Source organism: Lycium barbarum, chromosome 8 (genome assembly GCF_019175385.1).
Source record: "Lycium barbarum isolate Lr01 chromosome 8, ASM1917538v2, whole genome shotgun sequence".
Taxonomy (NCBI): Eukaryota; Viridiplantae; Streptophyta; class Magnoliopsida; order Solanales; family Solanaceae; genus Lycium; species Lycium barbarum.
Genome location: NC_083344.1, coordinates 103,112,561 through 103,134,948, shown reverse-complemented (window position 1 = coordinate 103,134,948; position 22,388 = coordinate 103,112,561). Strand labels below are relative to the sequence as shown.

The following is a 22,388-nucleotide window of genomic DNA, read 5'->3' as shown; positions in this document are numbered from 1 at the left end:
TTATATAGATATATAGATCCCATAAAATTTGTTGGTTGATTGTATGTTAAATTCTTGTCATCTTTAAAGAATATTACATGTTCTTGATGTACTAATCAAATCGACAATTTTATTGCCTCACGAAGCAGTACCTTAATATCCTCTCTATCTCAGAATGAATGTCTTTATCACATGCTAATTATTCGAAGAGAAATATTTAGCCATGTTACGTTCATGCATGCATTAACAACCACTGATCTGCCAGAATAAACAAATTGCAGATAGTAGTATATGGGAAACAGGGAAATTAACTTTCATTTTTCATCTATCGTTGCTTTTGAATATTTTCCCAACTTTAATGAAAACCTTCATACTCGATATATAGAATCTAATTCTTCTTGGACATATGTAACACCTATATATAGTTTGTCAACTCTCCTGTTTATTATATATATATATTTCATAAAGCCCTAAAAACACTACGTTACTACAAGATCTAGATCTAGTTTCCTTTCATCAACCCGAGTCATATATGGCTGCAGCTGGAATCACTAGGCTTCCCCTGAGATCACCTCCAATTAGGTTATGTTATTTCTGATTAGATGCTAATTAATTAGAGGTGCTTTTTTTCTGTATAATTCTATATCACTTGCAAATGCTCGTTAAGGATGCATATAGCATTTACATGTGTATTTACTTGACTTTACAGAACTGCTAAAGGTGTGGCATGTATATCCTTTCCTTTTAGTTCGTCTCAAAAGGAATGTTATACTTCTTTATTTAAAAGTAACTTATCTTTAATTTAGACCTCTTATTTTACCTTAATAAGACGATTTATCGTCACACAGATGTCCGACTTGTTTTAGACTACAAGATTCAAAATTTTATTTTAAAATATGTGTCTAATCAAACACTGGCACATAAAATGGGATATGGGGAGTATATAATTCAGGTTTTTTCACATATTTACACAGAGGGTTCAAGCCAAAACCATCATATAGAAACCATGTGAATAAGGCACCACGGGAAATAGAGGGTGGCACTAATTATAGGTAGTGGCGGAGCTACAAATGATAGATACTTCTCGTTTTTTAAGTGTTGCGGATAGTCTCTTTTACACATATGGATGAAGTGAGGATTCTATCCTAAAGTCCGGGTTTAATTAAATCTCAACGCTTCATCAGAAAATTAAATTGTGCAAATAGGATAACAATAAAACTATATATTTGTATTGGTACAAAATTGTTTAAGTAATACTCTTTATATAAGGGATGCTTTTAGTGTAACGACAAAATGACGCAAACTAATATTAGGTCGCAAGTTTAAATCGAAAATGTGTCATTCTTGCATTATAAATCTTGTTTTGGAAGAATTTCTGACTCTGCCACTTATTAGACATGTCCAATCTTTTAATTGATGACCTGATCACGGGATCTGAGTTCTCATATGATTAAAGCACGTTGCCTAAAATTTACATTAGTTTGTATATGCAGGTTGCAACAGATGCGACAAGTGGGACGTTGGATGAGCAAGGTTGCTGCAGGGTTAAAACAGAAGGATGAATCTAAAACATCGGCGAACGAGAAGAAAAAAGCATGTTGCTGGATACCTGATAATAAGACAGGGATATATTTCCCAGAAGGTCATGAAAAAGTGATTAATGACTTACCAAATGGTGCAGCCTCTCTTACTCGGACATACTGGCTGAGGAGCGAAGATGGTGTCGACAAACCTGATCCTGATTTTCCCAAAGGCCATACCGTTACTTATATAGGGAAATATTATTAATACTAATGAAATGCATATATATATATAATAATAGCTGTTATTTTGTATTGAAGGTTTGACATTAAATTGTCTTAAACTAGATTATAGGAACGCTGACGTTTGGAGTCGTTCACTTGTAACAACCGGCTGCTCTAGTGCTCTTGGTCTTAATTATTTACTAGTAAATTCACCGGTGCTTAGCACGGTTATGAAAGACACAATGAATTTTAATAAAAAAATCAGTTGAGATAAAAGAGATAATCTTCTTTTATTAAATGAATAAAAGTCAATTCTAATATTGAAATCAAACGCATATATATATATATATATATATATATATATATATATATATATATATATATATATATATATATATATATATATATATATATATATATATATATGACGCCACCTGCAGTGTGAGGGATTAGGCCGGACCCCTACCTTGTATATTAATAACTAGAAGAAGAATTCATGCGCTCGAGGTATGAAATACCTAACCTCATATACAGTTTGTAAAGCAAAGAACATTCATTCCTTGCTAACCAAGGCCTAGTTTTAAAAAGTTCACAAAAATTAGGATCAAAGGTCACTATAACCTCATATACAGTTTGTAAAGCAAAGAACATTCAATCCTTGCTAACCAAGGCCTAGTTTTAAAAAGTTCACAAAAATTAGGATCAAAGGTCACTATACAGAGGATTAGAGTATATATGACTCTCTTGATCGTAGTTAAGCTTCCAAAAGTATAAGATTAGACTATACATCAGGAACTACATCAGAGTATTTGATGTCCTTGATCTTTTGTTCCTTATCCTAAAATTAGGAAATCTCCATTTATCCATATTGACAAGTCCTTTCACTTGTCTTGGAAGTTCTTCAAAGCTGGTGTAGACGCTCTGTCCTTGTAAGTATTATGACTCATAGTTATGAGCAAATCTGCCACCTTGTTGGCCTCACGAAAAAACAGTGTTGGATAGACCAAGAGATACCTTCCAGGGATATTCTAATATCTCGAATGATTTTATCAACATGCCAAGGGATTTTAGCATCCTTGATCCATGAGATGATGAGAAGAATAGAATCCGTAGGCATTTGGGCATGAAAACCAAATACTTTTCACTTTATTTGGAGCATTTGAAGTTGAAGATGGAGTTGTTTTTGTTATAATTTTTGCAAATAATATTTGGTTGTTTGAATGTATTGAAACTGACAAAAGTGAAAATAAGATTATAGGTATTTTTCAAATTTCAAATACAACTTAGATTTTCAAATAAAGTAAAATAATTTTCCAGAAAAAAGTGAAAAATTGTTATGGCAAATGGGTCCTCTGTTTCCAGCTCCAGATTTGTAATATTATGATGATACACCATTTGACCCTAAACAAGGGTGCTTTAGCTTCGGCAATGTTGATCGGGCCAGGTTCAAGTTATCATCTTTCCTTGTGAGTTTCTTATTACTGCTCCTCCTCCACTTGAATTGTTTTTATGGCTCCTATCACTGTTGATCTTGAAGAAGTTGCTAGTTGGCTTGTTCTAGTAGACAGTCCTGCACATTTTAAAAGCAATCTTCTTGTCTAGAAGATGAGTTAGTTCCTTTCAAGACAAATTATACTTAAAATTCAAGAATTGGAGTCTAATAATAGAGGTAATAGAATGAGAAATATGATAAAGGAGTTTGAGGACAATTCTTACCACTATAGCTGAAATAGGATTGCATGGAGTAATGAGACCACCAAGTGTTTAAAGCCTACTGAATGGAGTTGAAACTACCTGAGATACCAAAGAAGCCTCTGAAATGCCTCCATGATGCCAAGGCCAGGGGACCATTAACAAAGATATGGAGAACGTTTTCAGGTTCAGCAATTCTATGACAGTGGCATTTAAGATCACTTCTAATACCCAACTTGAGGATCAAGTCATCAGTTGGAATCTATCTATGCAAAAAGTAACAAAGGACATTTTGAATGGTAAAGCTTTATGTCACACCTTACTAATGAACATATTCTCATTTCTAGAGCATCTCAGTAGGTTCCATGCGCCGCCAACAGTGAAGGTGTAATTGTTACGTTGCTCAATTTTCTAAATTGGTTTGTCTTGCGAAAGGGTGATTTGCATATTTAGGATGTGATCCTTAATTTGATTACAAACCCTTTCACATAACTCCCAATCTATATATAATATAAAGCTAGGCATAGACAAAGTGATGTGACACTTCTCTATGACCTCTATTTCTATTTATCTTTTTTCTCCTTTTTTTGGTTTTTTCTCAATTAAAAAATTTATGTTCTGGGTTAAAAAAAATTAAAAGTCACGTCTCTTGATTCCAGCAACTAAGAATTACATTGGCTAATAGTTGATTTATATAAAATGAGTAACGTATGACACGTCCTTTAGCCATGAATCAAATTAATGCTCTTAATACTCATATTTTACTCCATATTTTAGAATGAAGAAATGGGCACGTTCTTATAGACCTGAATCAAATTGAGGATATATCCTTAAATGTGATGATAATGGAGGATTAATTATTCAACTCATCCTCATATTTTTCCTTTACATAAATAAGCTTCATGCCCTCTCTTTGGATAACATATTCTATCAAACTTTTGAGTTTCTTTTATATTTTTAAAACTTTTTTATCAAGTTTTAGTCATTTTTTGGCAATACAAAAACTAAATAAGTCGACGCTAAATCTGTGGCGAACTTCCCGCTGGACAACAAAAAAAGGAAAGAAGGGGCGACAATATTAGAATAGAGAGATGGACAGGAAATATCTTTATAGAGATTTCATTGTTGGTTAGTTTAAATATTGATATGAGTTGCTTCTTTATGTTTCACTTTCATTTCAAAGGTGATTAACTAATATACAAGTTATGATTCAAAGTCACTTTTGTAAGTTTGTAGTCTTGATGTGTGAGAATTATGATTATGAGACTTTGCACTTTGTGGTGTGGATATATAAACGGTATTCTCAATTTGGTCGGATGAATTAGCTTCCTCGGATATTGCAGTTAAATGACTTTATTCATAATCTACCTTCTGAAGCAGGTACAACACCATTAAGTGGGTTAAGGAAAGATTCCAAGACACCAGAGATGAATTTCCGAGAATGAGGAAGGTGATGAGGCACCTCTCTTTGGCCAAGAAACGTAATTCTTTTTAATTTTTAAAAAGGCCTTTTTTTCCTTATTCCTCTAATTAGAAATGTCTAATACCAATCTCATGAGATTTTAAGTCTTCATTTAAGTCTCTTGAGTTTACTGTCTTTATTATGATCTTTAAAAGAAAATACAAGCTTTTAAATACTTACAATTTTTTTTTACTTCTCTTCCATTCTTTATTATGATCTTTAAAAGAAAATACAAGCTCTTAAATACTTACAAAATTTTTACTTCTCTTCCGTTCATACAAATAATATTTATCAATTCATCAAATGTCTATCAATTATTTTTCTGCAGCATTCTGTAATGAGATATGATGAAATCATCCCACAGATTCAAGGTTCTTGCAGGAATTCAAAGAAATCACTATTTTTCCCATTCTTTCCAACTACTGATTTTCACACTCTCTTGATGTTAAATAAGATGACTTCTATATCTTTTTTTTTTGCAGCTACTTCTTATTCTTCAAAAGGGTAATAATACCCAAACGATTAGACGCTTTAAAATCATCCCTAAAGCAACTTTAATCGTCTTCCCTCAAACATTCAGGCATAAGAAATAGCCAACAATTCTCGATGTCTCTCAATGCTAAAGTTAAGATTTTGAATTGATGTCCTTTTATTGATTTATCCTAAATTACATTGATCTGTTCTGAAGATTTAATATAATCCGATTAATTTGCAGATGTTCCTATGAGAAATACTTATGATATTAGAATTCATGTCCTATCGAGCATCTTATTCCTTTTTGAAAATGGTTTATTTTATAGCTTTGTAAGATTAATCCACTAAAAATTACTTCTGTGAAATTTTCCTTACCGAATATTCCTTTTTAGAAGTATTAGTTCATCCTAGACGAATTTGTATTGCAATAAATTTGCAAAATTTAGTTTGCTTTGAAATGATTACTTTAACAAGCGAAGAGAGTTTGAAAATTGTTTTTCTATAGAATTCATTTCTTTATTTAATATTTTTATGAATCTTTATTTATTTTTTCTTATCATATATATTGCATTAAAATTTTAATATTGTTACATGCAATTTTTTTTATCACATAATATTTTCTCATTTTATGTGAACTCCTCTTATTATGACGTGTTCTACTCCACTAAAATAATGTTGAATCTTTATTTATGATTTTCTCATTCAAACCTTTATTGAGTTAGATTGATTTTTCATACTTAACCTATAATATTTTTCACAATTTTTTTCTGTCAAATAATTTTATACATAATTTTATGATTTGAATCATATTTTTAAAAAATTATAACCGTGCGAAGCGCGGACAAGTATACTAGTTTCCAATAATCATCAAAGAAGATATCCTTAATGCACAGCCTGTTAAGAGCGGATTCAGGAGGAAGAAATTTGTATATAGGACCCAAAAAGGTCCAATTATCAAATAAGAAAGAGATATTACCCTTCCTACTGACCAGCAAATATTCTCCTCCACAATATCTTTATTTATGCACCTGGTTTTCCAATTGTGAGATTGCCCTGCTCTCCACTTCACTTCAACAGGATGAGACTTTCGACTGTATTTAGCTTTCAAAAAATGAAATATATATACTAAAGCAAGTGCGTGAAATACTTACTAAATGTAAATATAATACATAACTATATCTCTACCTACCAATATGTTAAAGTGGGAAAGACATAATTAAGATGAAAATTGATAGACAATTATTGACTCATGTAATGATGATAAATTTTTATGCCCTTAAAAATAAAGGATCCCTTTAGCATTAATGTACAGAAATGTAAAAGCACTTCATATATAATTAAGTACTATTAATTCCTAATAAATTTATTAGGTTATTTAAGGTATGTGAAATTGAAACACAAGGACTAATAGAACTACGTGGGAATGTAGAAGTACTTCATAATCATAATAAATACTAATTATCAATAAATTTATTAAGCTATTTAGCGTATTTTCAAATGCATGTATATGAGCGTTTAAACAAAAATACAAATAGAATAAAATAATAATAATAATAATAATAATAATAATAATAATAATTTGTTTACCCGTTCTATGATATTGATTTGTTACTATGATTATGTTTTTGGTAGGTTTTTAATTTTTTTTTTTTTTTTTTTTTTTTGTAAATTTCTGTCAAATCTAGTGTAAACCAATATACATAGAAGGTTATTTACAAGATTCCAAAATTTTATCTTGTAGAAACATCTCACACCAACTATGAAAACCCTTCTTTGTTCCTAATATTCTACCCTCAATTGTATTATCTCCCAAGTGAATTGGCTTATTCGAAAAAGGCCTTGTTCTTTAGAAGATCTATCTCGTGTCTAGTACTACATGGTTTTACTCTGCAAGAACCCCTAATCATTCTCTTGAAGCGCATCCTCTTCATCATAAATGATCCGCTTGCCCTGAAATGACCTGGACCAATAGGGAAATCCCAATTCATTGGGCTTTACGATACAATCAAATAGAAAGCCCCAAGGGTGCCATATTCCTATCTCTCTCTCTATGATATACTTACAGTCTATTAATCATGGGGTATCAAATAAAAGAGAAGCCTTGATTTTATTGACAGTACAACGACAACATACTCAAAGAAATCTCACAAATTCAAATTCCTTACATGGCTATATTATTTTCAAATTCAAATTCTTTACATGGCTATATTATTTTCTTTCTTTATTTTGCCAATCAAGATTATATAAACCTTAAAGTTATTTCATTATATCCATATGAATTCATTTATTAACCAAACTCGATTACTACTTTCTATTCTAGTATAACGATCTTAATAGATTAAATTTTCTTGACTCACTATTTTCATCAACGATTACTATTAGAAACTTTTATACAATCGTATCATCTAATCTTCTTTAATACAAGGATTTTATATTAAATGTTAAATTATGACAAGCAAATACTAAAACTAATTTAGTATTAGACAATTACTATGGTAAAACTAGCGTCGATTGGTCACTTTTCGAATTTGCAATTAAAAATATTTACCATTAACAAAGTAGTTGCAAAATGATCATGTTTTATGAAGAAACAATCTGGATAAAATTATTCCTAGCTAAAATGCTGAAAAACTCCGACATAATGTCTTAAATTTGAACTTATACAAGTAAAAAATAAAAAAATAAAAAGAAAAAAAGATATCCTGATTTAAATTGTAAAAACTGAGTTCAGGACACTAGCTTTTGTAACTTAAAACTTGTGGACTTCTGAAACATAAAACATCATAGCTAAAAGGAGAATGTTGCCTACTTCGAAGATTATATATATACACAATGTTGCCTATTTCACACACACACATATATATATATATGGATTTCAATATTTTCACACCCTAATATTCCACAAGTTCAACAGTATCCCTTAAAGAACTTATGCTCCGCTAAGCATATACATTCAATTCTGAAGGGCAAAAATAAAGACCAACCCATTTGATGGACAAGAATTAAAGACCAGCCCATTTGAAGGGCAAAGCATTTCTTCCACTAAACTATTTATTTGCAACACTAAAATCACAAAGCTAAATTTTAATAGTAAAGTCACTAAACTGTGTTAGTTGCCCAAAAAGTTCAAATCACCAAAACGTTAAATTTTCAGCGTTGAAAAATGACATGTCATTTGCCACATCATTATTTTGCCTGGATCGACATGCCGTGTGAGAAATCTTTGTTAAGAAAATCATATTGATATAACCTATATTTTATAATAAGAAGTTCAAAAAATATTAAACCTATATTTATGAAGTGTATCGTCTTTAAACTAACTATAGGGACATCTCAACTAAATTGGGGGATCTAAAGCCACATCTTAATGAAAGACCTTATGCTTTTCTTAGAAAAATGATAGAAACTTCGTATATTATTTTTATTTGAAGTCTACTTCTTATCGTTTTAAGATGCAAAGTTATTAATATTTCTTATAATCAATTATTATAACAATTCTATTTCAATTGATAAATAGTTAATTCATAATTAAATCTCTGTTAAGAGATTGCCGATCTTAGGCAAGATTTTATCAAGTTTAATTTCAAAAATTTCTTTTCGTAGTGACAACTGCTATATGGATTGTTAACACTATTTTATATGCAATATAGATATTTGCAAAATAATAATGTCTTTTACCTTATTGAATTTATTGATTAGAGATCTTCTTCTACTTGTACTATTTTTCTTAACACTTTTAATTCAGAAAATAAGTCTAAACCATCAATATTAGAGTTTCTAGATATTATTGTGTTTTAAGAAAGTTTTAAGGCTAAGACAATATTTTTTCAGAGTCTCATCATGTAATATCTCAATTCTTTTACCACTTAATAGAAAATCGAAAATACTTTCATATGCTTCGAATTGTTCAAATATAGTTTTATTAAACAATAAACGTTTTTACATTAATTACTCAACTTTTTAAAACAACAATTTTATAGATAAATCTAACACTAGTAAAAAGTGAGGCGTCTGAAAATTTGGTTGCTTAAGACTTTGCTTCATTAACTTTACTCTTTAGCCGATTTTTTTTAATCTTTTTATGGAAGAGAGGAGTAAGGATTAGAATTGAATGTCTAAAAACTAAGTTCATATAAATCAACTGCTCACAAAAAAAAAAAAAAAAAAAAAAAAAAAACAAATTTACCATCAAAGGCAATTCAATTCGAAATTTTCTGCTAATAAGAAGTATTTCTTAACTACTTAACAATTAATCTAATAGTGTAGATATATATTTTTTATGGAAAAGAGGAGTAAGGATGGGAACTTTGTTGATCAAGATTTGGAGTGCAATTGTGAGAAGCGATACATCAGAACTAACAAATGTTCCGCCAGTACTGCCTCAGGGCCTATCCGAAATAGCAGATCCAGAAGGTACAAGCGAGACATAATCGGAATTTCCACAACTTAGTGTCGTGTTTATAGCAGTGTTAGTGTTTTTATCTTGCAACTGCCGACTTCCTGCTACGAACATACTATTAAATTGTAAAAATCCTGATATTATTGTCGCACTTCTACCCACTAAACTTGCTATACTTCCAGATGCCTAAGGCAGTACTGGCGGAAGAATTGCTGGTTCTGGTGGATCTCACCTCACTATTGCATTCAAGATTTTGATCAAATAAAGTTCTCAGCGTGAAAAGCTTTAACTTGGATCTGATAGCCCATGATTAATTAATAGATTGTAAATATATGATAGAAAGAGGAGAGAATGCAATTGAGTGGTGGAAAATTAAGGAACAAATAATGGACTTTATAGTTGGTGTAAGATTTTCTTACCAAATAAAATTCGGAAATCTTATAAATAACCTTCTATGTATATTGGTTTACATTAGATTTGACGAAAGTTTAAATTTATAACAAAACTATCAATTTTAAAAACCAACCAAAAACATAAACTTAGTAACTAAACACATATCAAAGAATAGGTAAATAAATTATTGTTGTTGTTATTATTATTATTCATATCATTATTATTATTAATTTTATTCTATTAGTATTTGTGTTAAATGGTTCATACATTGCATTTGATAATCCGCTAAATAGCTTAATGAATTTATTAGGAACTAGTGGTATTTATTATGTAGTGCTTCTACATTCCCACGTAATTCTATTAGTCTTTGTGTCTCAAATTTCACATACCTTAAATAACTTAATAAATTTATTAGGAATTAATAGTATTTAATTACTATAAAGTGCTTTTACATTTTTGTGCATATTGCTAAAGGGCATAAAAATCCATCAACATTACAAGAGTCTATTTGTCTATCAACTTGTCATCTTAATTAGGTATTTCCAACTTGACATTTTCTTTGCCGAACAAAAATGCATTAAATTAATGAAGGAAATTCAAATGTAATTATAAATTAGGATTGATCAAAAAGATGCAATCCCTAATAGCAACACAAAGAAGAAGCCCCATTAGACTCATGCAACAACCAACGCTAAAGTTCAGGAGACAACCAGCAGCACAGAAACAGGAATAACAAACCTTTTAAAGTTTTTTCAAGGAGGAAAGTAGTTGGAAACTTACAAAATTTGAATGCTAAGAAGGATAGGAGAAATAGTGCTGAGGAAGGAAAAAAAGGGAAGGAGACCGACACAAAAGGATCTCAAACAAGTAAAACCATTCAAACTCATAACAAGTTTGATGCTTTCACTACTGAGTGGGTAGAGGAGAACAAGAAAGAATATGATGAAAACAATGAGGCAATAGAGAAAGAATCTAGAAACACCAACAACAAAGCAGGGAATACAACAAATGAAAGTGAAAGTAAAAAGGGAGAGAAGCAAGGGGAAAGAGCAGGAGACAAAAGGTGCAAAGATGTGGGTGGAAAATACTTTTGGGAAGGTCCTTGAGACGGTAAAAGAGACTGGGGAGCAGAAAACTAAATGGGGTGATAGGGTGGAAGGGCATGAAGGTTCTGGTTCAGAAGAACAAACAGAGGGTAAAACTTTACAAGAAGATCTTTCGGTTCTGAAGGAAAAAAGGGGAATTACATGTGGAGGGGGGGGGGGGGGGGGGGGGGGGCAGAGATAGAGAGCAAACAACATGGAGTGGAAATCACACAGGAGATATCCTCATGCATATCTTCTTCCAAAGAATCAGATAGCATAGAGGGTCAGCCTATAGACACAAAGGAACACAATCCACTTGAAGCCACCAAATGATGAAATAGAGCAGCAGTTCAGTAATTCAGAGGCAGTAAGAGCAGGTGATAATAAAAATACAGATGCTAACCTACAACAGAGCAGTCAGGTAGAAGACACACTAGAGATAAATAATCATGATGAAGTATCTAGTAGAAAATTTACTGAAGAGGATATACATACAAACATAGTTGATGAAGTATAAGAGCATATGATGATTGATTTAAATGAAAAGGTGCAAGAAAGTTTTTCAACCCCCACTGGATCACAACTGCTGATTGATAGTGTTAAAAAGAAGAATCTGGTGCCTGTAGTCAAGAACATAAATCAGAGACATTTAACAGCTGATGTGATGGGAAATTATGGCACATTCGATACCTTTTTATGAGAGGTTTTACTTGTTTTTAGGCAAGTAGGTGCTGTTTTGATGTGTTTTGTTGTGTTTCAGGTAAATCGTAAAGTTCAAGTTCAGAAACTGAAAGTTGCAGAAAATTTCACTGAAAGTTGACTTTCATGGTCCGTACAATATTATATGGACCGTGTCTGTGGTCGTATAAAAGAGGGCAAGGCAACAGAATGTCAAGGTTGGAAGAAGATACGAGCAACTTATACGGACGGTATAATATTATACGGGCCTTATAGTTGGATGTGTTGAAGAATTTAAGACAAGACAGAAAGTTGTGTTGGAAGAAGGAGTTTCACGAGCGAGTTATACGAGCCGTGTAATACCAGTTCGTGTTTTCCTCTAAAGAAGTGAAGACTGAAGGTCGTGTAATTTTTATACAGTTTGTGTAATGTTATACAGACCGTATAAGTGGCCGCCTGGGACTTAAGTGCGAATTTTGTAATTTTCATTTTTGAAACCTATAAATAGTCCAATGTAGGGTTTTATTGATTACCAGTTGTTATATTTTTGACTCTTGACTTACAGCATTGAATATTCCTTAGTTCTTGGAGCTTTCAAACATCAATTCAAGTGTTACTAATTTCTCTTTTCATCAAAAGTAAGCAATTATGAATTCTTCAATCTTTTATTTCTTGCTCTTTGTCATGAGTAGCTAAACGCTATTACTAAGGGTGTGAACCATAGGATGGGTGTTTTGTGATTTGGAATTGAGATTGATATACGCATAATGAATTGTTAGGGTTTATATGTTCTTTGTTTTAATCATATAGTTAGTTGTTGCAAACATTAGCTAACGCCATAAACTTTGATTTATTTGGGAAAATAACTAGCGCTTGGTAAGAACAAATAACAAGAACTCGAGGCTTTAAACCTTGTTTAATAAATTCACTTAGGAATAAGAGGAATTTACTTGGCATAATTAACCGCTCTTCATGCACACTTTCTTATCTTTGGGAAAAGCATAGAAAGAAATAATCTTTTCTTATTGGGAAATAGTCTAGATTCACATAGAGGTTAAGTGCATCCATACAATGATCCATTAGAAGTATATCAAGATCAAGACCATGATCATACACTTTATCTGACAGGAACACGACCTTGGTTCTTTTTACCCATATATTTACAAATTTAAATATCTAGTCACTCTAAATTAGTCCACAAACCAAAACTCTTATAAAACCCTTTTTTCTGGAATACACCAAAACCGCAAGATTAGTATAATACTCGTTTAGTAAACTTTTCACATCATATTCTCTATGGGATTCTGTCACGATCCATTTTACTAGGCCGTGCGGGCACCTATTATTCCCACCGCGATAGGCGAACCCTTATCCCAATATAATCAATTTAAGTAAAGTCGGAAGAAATAAATATAGAATAAGTGTCAAATCATCCACATCAGATAAAGTGCGGAAATACTAATACAACCCTATAGATCTGGTCTGGTCATACAAGAGCACTAACTACATACTACGAGTCTGAAAGATGATAAAGTCTCATAATACAACTATCTCGAAATAAGAGTAAGACAAGTAAGTAAAAGAGAGAACATCCAGGCAGCGGCCGTCATCGTGCTCACCCTGTAATGACTCTACAGCAGCCTCGCCAATTATCCCCGAGGGAAAAAAGTGGACCCTGTCTAATAGTCTACATCCATAAAAGAATACAACAAGCATAAGTCAGTACAAAACATCGGTACTGGCAGATATCATTGGCGACTACACATAACTGACATAATTCAGACAATAAAACAGGATAGGCAAATAAATCAATAAGTATAAGTCATACACAAGCCAGAATCAAGTACACGTCATCACATAAGTTGAAGCATCTACTCCCCAAATGTGCCAAGTCTCAAATACTCAGTCTGAATCCATATATCATAAGTACATCACAAGAATATCAAGTACATCACAAGGATATCACAACAGAAACCAAGTTTAATGCAATGTAATAAAGTATAAAATGTATATGCAATGCAATGATGTGTACACATGTACTCCGGACAGAAATATCAACGTCTCGGTAGCATAACTCATGGAGGACCAGCAAAGTCCATGTACTATGTCGCTCCGTATCACACAGCATAGAATGGTCGCGCAATTAGTATAAAACCTCCCAAGTATTTCAAAACACATAGGCCAAATTATCACCGCCTTGTCAAATGTGCCTTATAGATATATATGCAAGATGAGTGCTCAATGTATGATTCAAGTATGCAGATGACAAAAACAAGATCCCTTATCACACTCATTTCCCTCTGGTACATGACCTAGGATCACAAGCTCTCATCTCTCTTTCATACAATCCATGATTTCGGAACAACCATCGTACATCGAACTACTCACATCACTTGCATGCAAACTCAGCTCAGTGTTTCATCAAGTACCAACAATGTATCAACAGTATATCATGAGAATGCGTGCAATGCATGTGCCAACATCAAGAATTAGGTCCATATCACAAATACTGACATGGGTACGCCAACAACATATCAGTTCACAAGTACCAACATGTATGCCAATAACATATCAGTGTCACAAGTACTAGCATGGGTACGCCAACAATATCATGAGAGACTACACAAGTTATATAGAACTCTATCCTCGTATTAACATCCACCTGTAAGATACTATAATATCACAATCAAGATGGAATAACAATTCTCAATATCTACTAACAACACATATCAAACCAACACAATAAAATAATTAAGTCACAACACAACAGGGTGGCTAGCCCAATCGCACATCAGGGCCCAACCTAAGGCAATATACAACCCAACTTCATACCCGAAGGTTTACATGCTTTCTCTGACAATATAATCTAAATATATGCTTCACTACACGAAGTCTCACTAAGGGTAAGCCATAACCTACCTAGATGGCTGAACGGCAAACACCAACAACTCACTCCTTAGCTTTCCCTTTCCACTGAGCCTCAGAATCAAAGTAGTGTAGGCATATTAGAAATCTAGATTAGAAATCATAAAGATTGATACTAATATTGCTACTATTCAATTTAGGTCAAACTAACCCTAGAAATTGGGAAAACGGGCTCACAAAGGCAAAACGAAAAATTCGGAAGCAAAATATCAAAAGTAAGCACTAGGCGATCATAACCCAACCACTAATTGCTAAATTAACCCATAATTTTACCGAATTTCGAATTTGAAGCAAATCCCCCAATTTGGGTATAAACCCTAACTCTTTGATTCCAAAATTCAATACTAGAAATGGAAAATATATGATTATCAAACTTAGATTCATCAAAATCTTGCATAAACACCACCAATTTCATCATTAATAGGTCTAGGGAAAAGTTCATCAAAACCCACTTCCATCTTCCATTACTAAGAGGTTATTAAAGGAGAGGGGAAACCAATGATGATTAGGATCAATGGAATAGTAAAGAAATTAGCAAGATTTACCTCTAAGAATTTTCTCCATATATCTCAAAGAAAAGTCCCCAAAGCTATAATTTCGAAGTGGAAATAAATGAGAGTCTAAAGGCTTATTTAAATCACACTTAATGAAATAACAGGCCAGTTACCGTCACAACAGCAACGGGACCGAAACAGCGGCGCCGCTATAGCCCCCCCAAACCGTCCTAGCGGGCACCAGGTAACAGAATCCCCTAATTTTTTTCTAAGTTCCAACCAAAGTCCCAAACCATTCCCGAAGCCATGTACTCACCAACCACATATATATACCCACACAAAAATACGCTATGAAGGCGCTCGTGGCCTTGAAATTTCCAACAGAGGTCTCATTGGCCAAATCAACCCCCGATACCTCAAAAATAACTTTCCATCCCAAGTCTCAAAATGCATCTAAGTGCGTTGGGAACCGAACCAAATATGCACACAGGTTCTAAAAGACCATCCGGACCTCTCGGAATCGATAGATTTTCGAAAAAGGTCAGTTTACCCAAAAGTCAACTTTATGTCAATTATTTTTTACTTAAGCCTAATTTTCACCAAAGAGTCACCTGAATCAAATCTAAACACCTTAGGAAGCGTGTCAATGGTCCCCTCGGTCAAAAGTGAGCTAACCAAGCTCGGGAAAGAGTCAAAAGTGTTGGAGATGCAATAACAACCAAACGGGTCGTTACATCGAAAACCAATTAAACAATCGCTTGTCCTCGAGTGACAAGGAAGAGAGGAAGAAAAAAATGCTCGAATTGGCAATAACTGAAGATATCGACTACACATGTCGGACTTCTCCTTACAGGAAAGATTCTCATCGAACAAAATTGAATCCCAACGAACTATACCAAGACCACCAGACCGGTACTTCTCCAACACAGAACCATGGAAAATCGGATGAATGTTCGACAGATCTGGTGAAAAACTAACTCATGGAACAAGGGGTCCAACAACAGGTAATTTCAAACAGGACAAAGCACCTCGGCACATGTACTAGTCACAACTCCCTAAGCTTAACTCAAGCTTCAATTCTCATTTGTCCATATTCGGCTTTCCCTCGCAACTGATCCTAGAATAAACGAATCGTTTTGCTCGAATTCTCTGGTTTGGATAAAACTGTAACTCTGAACGCAATTAATAGACCCCACAAACACTTTCCCAAACCAACGCAATCCTCTGAAACATGGTCACAAAAGGTAGCCGATTCCGAACCCATGAAATACTCTGATCCCGCCAACCTTTCTTTCGCACTTACTAGAGTCATTTGTCATACCGCGATTCCTTAGAAATATATGAACACACATACCAAAATTTTGAACCTATTGTTATACCCCATTTTAACCGGGTTGAAGCGGAGTACAACATATTGGAGATTCCTATTTTGCTTTATTTTAAGGAGACGCCACCTAATTAATTTAACGGTGAATTAGGACACCTAATTATTAACTAAAGTAAAGCTAACTAGACCTCCGTTAATAGCCTGCTTAATCAGTATGATTCTAGGTAAGGGTTCTATATTATCCTAAAGGGAAGGGGTTAGGCATCCTTTAGAATCCGTTAAACTACGGTTATCCAGCCAAACTTAGATTAATTAATTAAGGTTCAAAAACTTAAGAAAGTAGCCTTGAAGAGAAAAAAAAAGATAACTTATAACTAACAAAATTTAAGGTGTCATTATATGAATAATGCACTCTATATGGTGAAAATAAGTACTTAATGTTCAGAGCGGTGATCCTAAACGGTAAATTCTACCCCTTTCTAATCCTACGTGAATCATAGATTCTGCACCTAATTTTAAACCGCACACAATCCAAAACACAGACAAATTAGCAATCATAAAGGTGGATGAAAGGAAATGAATGATAAGAAAAGAAAAGAATAAAATGTTGCAGGGAATCTCTGACGAGTTTCGCCTGCCCGAGGTGATTTAGAAATTGCAACACGAGATGACTATATGGAGGGATGTGCCGAGTCTCATCTTGAGACTTTGTTTTGATAGAGTCCCGAATTAAGACTCCGTTTGCTCCGATGTGTACATGTAAAAACAATGAGAGAAATAACAATTAGCAAATGATCTTCACATAAAGTTATGTTTTGCAAAGAATATATAATAATTAAAACATACGTTCTTCATTTTTGAATATTTTTGGAATTCAAAAACCTCTTCCACATAGCAACTAAGAGTGCACACACTATTCTTTGATTACGAGAATTGACAGATATGGCAATGATGTAGGCATGAACAATTTTTCTTTTGGATCTTATTTATCATTTAAGATCCTAATTCTAGCACATTTGAGGTTAGACACAAAGGTTGAGGATAAGAACCAATCAAACTAAACTAAGAAGAACACAGCTTTAAGGATTTCTGCAAATCTGCCAATGAGTTTTACAAGTAATAACTTCCAAATTTAAGAGTTTATTCAAGATCACCCTAACGTTTATAAACTAATCCTCTTGGAATATTTGAACCAGTTTCTAGACTCAGTTGATACCCTACTGACTTTAAGGAGTAGATCAAATTAATTTACCAAGCAAAACACAATCAAACAAATCTATGTATCTCTGAGCTTTCTGAAACAGTTTCAGACTAACTGTTTCAATAATCAAGATGAACAACAAATTAAAAATAACCAGCAGCTCAGGTAGACTTTAACTTAGAGGAACTAAAATACTGGCAAATAATGGCAATTTCACAGGAATGAGGCAACACCATAACACAATGGTTTGAATAACTTATATGCTGGTACAACTTCGAACTCGAGGACAAGCATTCAAAAGCTTCGAACTTGATTCAAATGGGACTAAAACAGAACCAAAAATTGTATTTGAATGTTCATACTAATAAATTAAAAGGAAAACTAATCTTTTTCATTTCAAGCGGGGTGGGAAAGAAACTAGCATTTAAACCCGTAAAACTCAATCAAGCTAATTATTTTTTTTTGATAAGGTAACACAGGGCTGGAACTTGAACCATATGTGTAAACGAAAACTGAAATTAATCTAACCTTTACCACATAATGGCTGAACCAAACAACAACACAAAACGCACTTAATCATAAAAATATGCCGATACAATACATCATTAACTACATATAACTACAGAAACCGAACGAAATGCAAACGATAAAAGGAAGGGGGATCACCTTCTTCGGGCGCAGCGAAGTGAGGCTTCGAGGTTTCGATATCCGCTCGAACACTTTTAAACTCAATATCCAGAAGTAAACAAGACTGCTAAAATTAAAATTTTTGCTTAAGGGATTTTTTTTAGCGACAAAACGAAAGCTTTCAATTTCTATGGAATTCAGGCTAAAGGACTCAATTTTTAGGGGATTTTGTGCGGCTGAGAACTTAGTTCTTGGGGAATTTCATGAAAAAATCTCCAGGTTCTTGGGGGTTTTCACTAATCCGAAAAATCCTCCTTCTTTCCAATCTCTCCCCTTTCTTTATAGTTGTTTGAAGGAAGCGAGAGAGGGAAAAGCGTGGGGAACAAGGGTAGTGGATGGTGTGGCGAAGTGGGGAACAGGAGATGATGGAGACGACAGCGGCGTGGGGGGCAGGAAAGGATGGGGGTGGCAGTGGTGATGAAGGAGTGGGGGTAACGTGGGGTGACAGAGGTGACGATGAAAGAGAGGAGAGGTGAGGCGAGAAGGAAAAGGGGGAAGGGAGGCGCGGCGGAGAAGGGGAAAGGAAATGAAGGGGAAACCCTAAAAGGGTTTCCCTTATTTTGAACGAAGGGGAAAGGACTGGGTCAATTTTGGACCGGGCATTAAAAGAATGGGCTAGTGAATTAAAACCTGGACTGGTTTAAAAATTGGGATCAAAATATGGGCTGGTCAAGAAATATTTATGAGTTGATTGGGCTTTGATTTGGGATTCGATAAATCAAAAATACGGACTGAGTGCATGAAATAGTTTGGCTTCTAAATTTAAATAAAAGGCCTGTATAAATAACTTGTGTTAAAATATTGCTCAATATGAAATATGCAATCATTAATGCTCAGATAAAAAATGGCGTTGTAATAGCCGTGTAATAATATTTCAAAAATCCACAGTAAAATAAATACTATTATTTAATTATGCAAAGATAAATGCGATGCGTGTGCGTAAGCTGGTAAAATGTCGAAAATGATAAAAACTGTGAATTATAATAATAGTAATAAATAATAATAATAATAATAATAATAATAATAATAATAATAATAATAATAATAATAATAATAATGATGATAATGATGGCTAGTAACTGTAATAGAATAATGAAACGCCGGTATTGATAAGAGGCTAGTAATTATAGTAAAATATAAATATATATGTTTTTTTTATTAATTTTTTTCCAAAAATATTAGAAGCATAAATAGGTATTTCGGAGGAGAGGCGGGACAAAATTGGGTGTCAACACCTCTAACTTACCCTTGCCAGAAAGAATCCTTGATTCATCTGTGATCTCTACGCAATTCCACCAAAAACTGATCTTCCGGCAGCTAACTCGGCCAGTTCCAAATCTTCTTAAACCTTCAAATAACGATACGAAAACCATACCACTGAATATCTCATCAAGTAAACAACTGATCACCATAGAGACCTTTCGCACAACAGTTCCTCCTCAAATCTGTACTAGGCCATTGTATACCATTATTCTTTCCAACTAACTGTTCTCAGAAAATATCTTCAAATCCATTAGGAAATCCTAACAAAGCTCGGTAAGCCTATCTTACCTCGAATCTGAGCCGAACGCATCGATTCTTTAAATATCTTCCTGGAAATATAACCATAGACCATTGAGCTTAACTCGAACCATGCTGACCCTGAATGAATGCACAACTCTCGAAAATCACAAATAATCACTAGATTTGACTCAGAATTTCGAAACCAATCACAACTATACCACGCATAACAAATCCTAGCCATCACTTTTGCCTCCAAAAGTAGGGTCCTATCCCAGTTATCAACTTAGTACCGAAGAGCTATACCGTACGATTTCAATCTTCATATTTCTCGACCTTTACCCGATACGCAATTCTGATACAACCCGAACCCTTCGACGCAAAACCTGAAGCCTCATATAGTAATTATATAGCTATCAAACCTCTCATAGTATTACCTCGATAATATAACTCTAGTCCTCACATGATAGGAATTCCACAATCCTCTCTCTTAAGGCATGCCAACTCATCCATTGTGGAATGTCACGAAACTTATCTGACGGTGTACCACTAAGCCACTTCTTATAAACCTCACATGTCGATTCACTAAATCTTACTCCTCACTAGTCGCTGATAACGAACCTCACAGAACTCTGTCATACCATATAGTCCATTCGTGTAGATTTTTTTCCTAAGCTCACGCGACAATCACATCTCAATTGAAATATGCAGAAAACGACACCACAATCCATACTGACCCAAGAAATCCCCAAGATGTACCTTTTCCTTATCGATTCACAATTATATAACTTTTCTCAACTCGTCAATTCCCAATTTTCTAATTACTTCACGATGATTGACATCGTAATCAATCCTCGAATCCAATTCATCGAATACCACATAATCATAAATCTTGCAACTAGCCGAATTAATCTGGGGATAGGATCGTACCACACACTCTGCACATTAGCATTTCCTTAACGCTTACCACTCTGAACTGAACAGTCTCTAAATTCGGTGTATCACACAACAGTACCACTAATATTCTTATGTATCCCACTGCAGTGTCCTTGCCCGAGTTAGTTACTCAATTCCCAAAATGTATACCGAACTTAACTTAGTTAACCCATCGTCGTCTATTCTATCATTTCAAGTACCCATGCTTATTAACCCCTTACTCAATTCTTTAATATCACTAGTCCTCGAAGATTCGTCTCTTACCTTAATTATCGAATATGAACATCTCTAACCACTCATACGCCAATCCTTTTTATTTAATCACATAAGCCATGTAGTAACACCATTAGTAGCGGGATCTAGCCTTTTTTTTTACACAATAGATACAAGGTTCCCAACCTTAGTCCACCACTAAACCTTATTAGTCTATGATATAAATGAACATTCCAACTCATCCATAACTCTCCAACCCACTCTATACTGTGCAATCGCAACCGAACTTCCACATTACTAACTCTTGTTTCAACAATTTCCTTTTTGCTCTTGATCTCGAAGACATCAATCAACCTCATCGGCCACCCTTTTACTGAACGTCATGATATAATGCCCTCGCAACCCAAACACAACTCACGTAACCATGTTATCTCACCTCAAATCTTAAGAGCCTTAATCTCCTAAATAGCAAGATGCCTCACTGTAATCCTACAGTTCCCGTATTTCATTTTGAATCACCTTTATCACTATTAACCAACAAACGCTCAAATCCACTCGATCCTCTAAACTAAGCATTCATTAAGCATAACAAACCACAAAACAATATCAATGTTTCTCCCCCCATCTAAGTGAACAAGCAACAACTCCTCATGTCATTAACTTATTGCATACACTCATAATCGAAGTCATTTCCATCAGTCGATTACTAACTCCTCAATTTCTACAACCCAATCAAATGATGTGCCCATAGCATTCACTTAATAACCAAGTAGTCCATTAACATCAACTAACTTATATCAAGAATAACCTTTAGCACCAGACAACCATGCCAGGTACCAATTTTTCCTTTCTAATCTCTTGAAAAGTACTCATGCCTAAGATATCCTACGAAGTCTCACTTCATATCCTTATTGTCAACTTGTTTCCTCTATTACACGCAATCACAAAATATTACCCACATTTGATGGTCATCACCGAACTTACACTTGTTTTCACATACCTAAGTCTAATATTCTACCATTGTTGAATCATCGACCCGCCATTGGTTCACCGGTGTCACGCGCACCATCATAAATCCTTGACGAAGCTAAAGTTAAACCGATCACATCATCGAGCAACCGGCTATTATGAAGCCATAACTGCACTTTGTTACATCCGAGAAACCCAATACTGGAACATGGAACCCTCTGAACTATCT

The 22,388-nt window shown here is 34.0% G+C and overlaps 1 protein-coding gene across 1 annotated transcript; it reads left to right on the top strand.

The window, feature by feature from the left end:
- The first annotated feature begins 448 nt into the window (after positions 1–448).
- On the top strand, positions 449–1,988 carry LOC132605206 (uncharacterized). The gene is made up of 2 exons (XM_060318424.1): positions 449–561; positions 1,473–1,988. The coding sequence occupies exons 1-2, from the start codon at positions 512–514 to the stop codon at positions 1,765–1,767; spliced, it is 345 nt and encodes a 114-aa protein (XP_060174407.1). The 5' UTR covers positions 449–511; the 3' UTR covers positions 1,768–1,988.
- Positions 1,989–22,388: the final 20,400 nt, after the last annotated feature.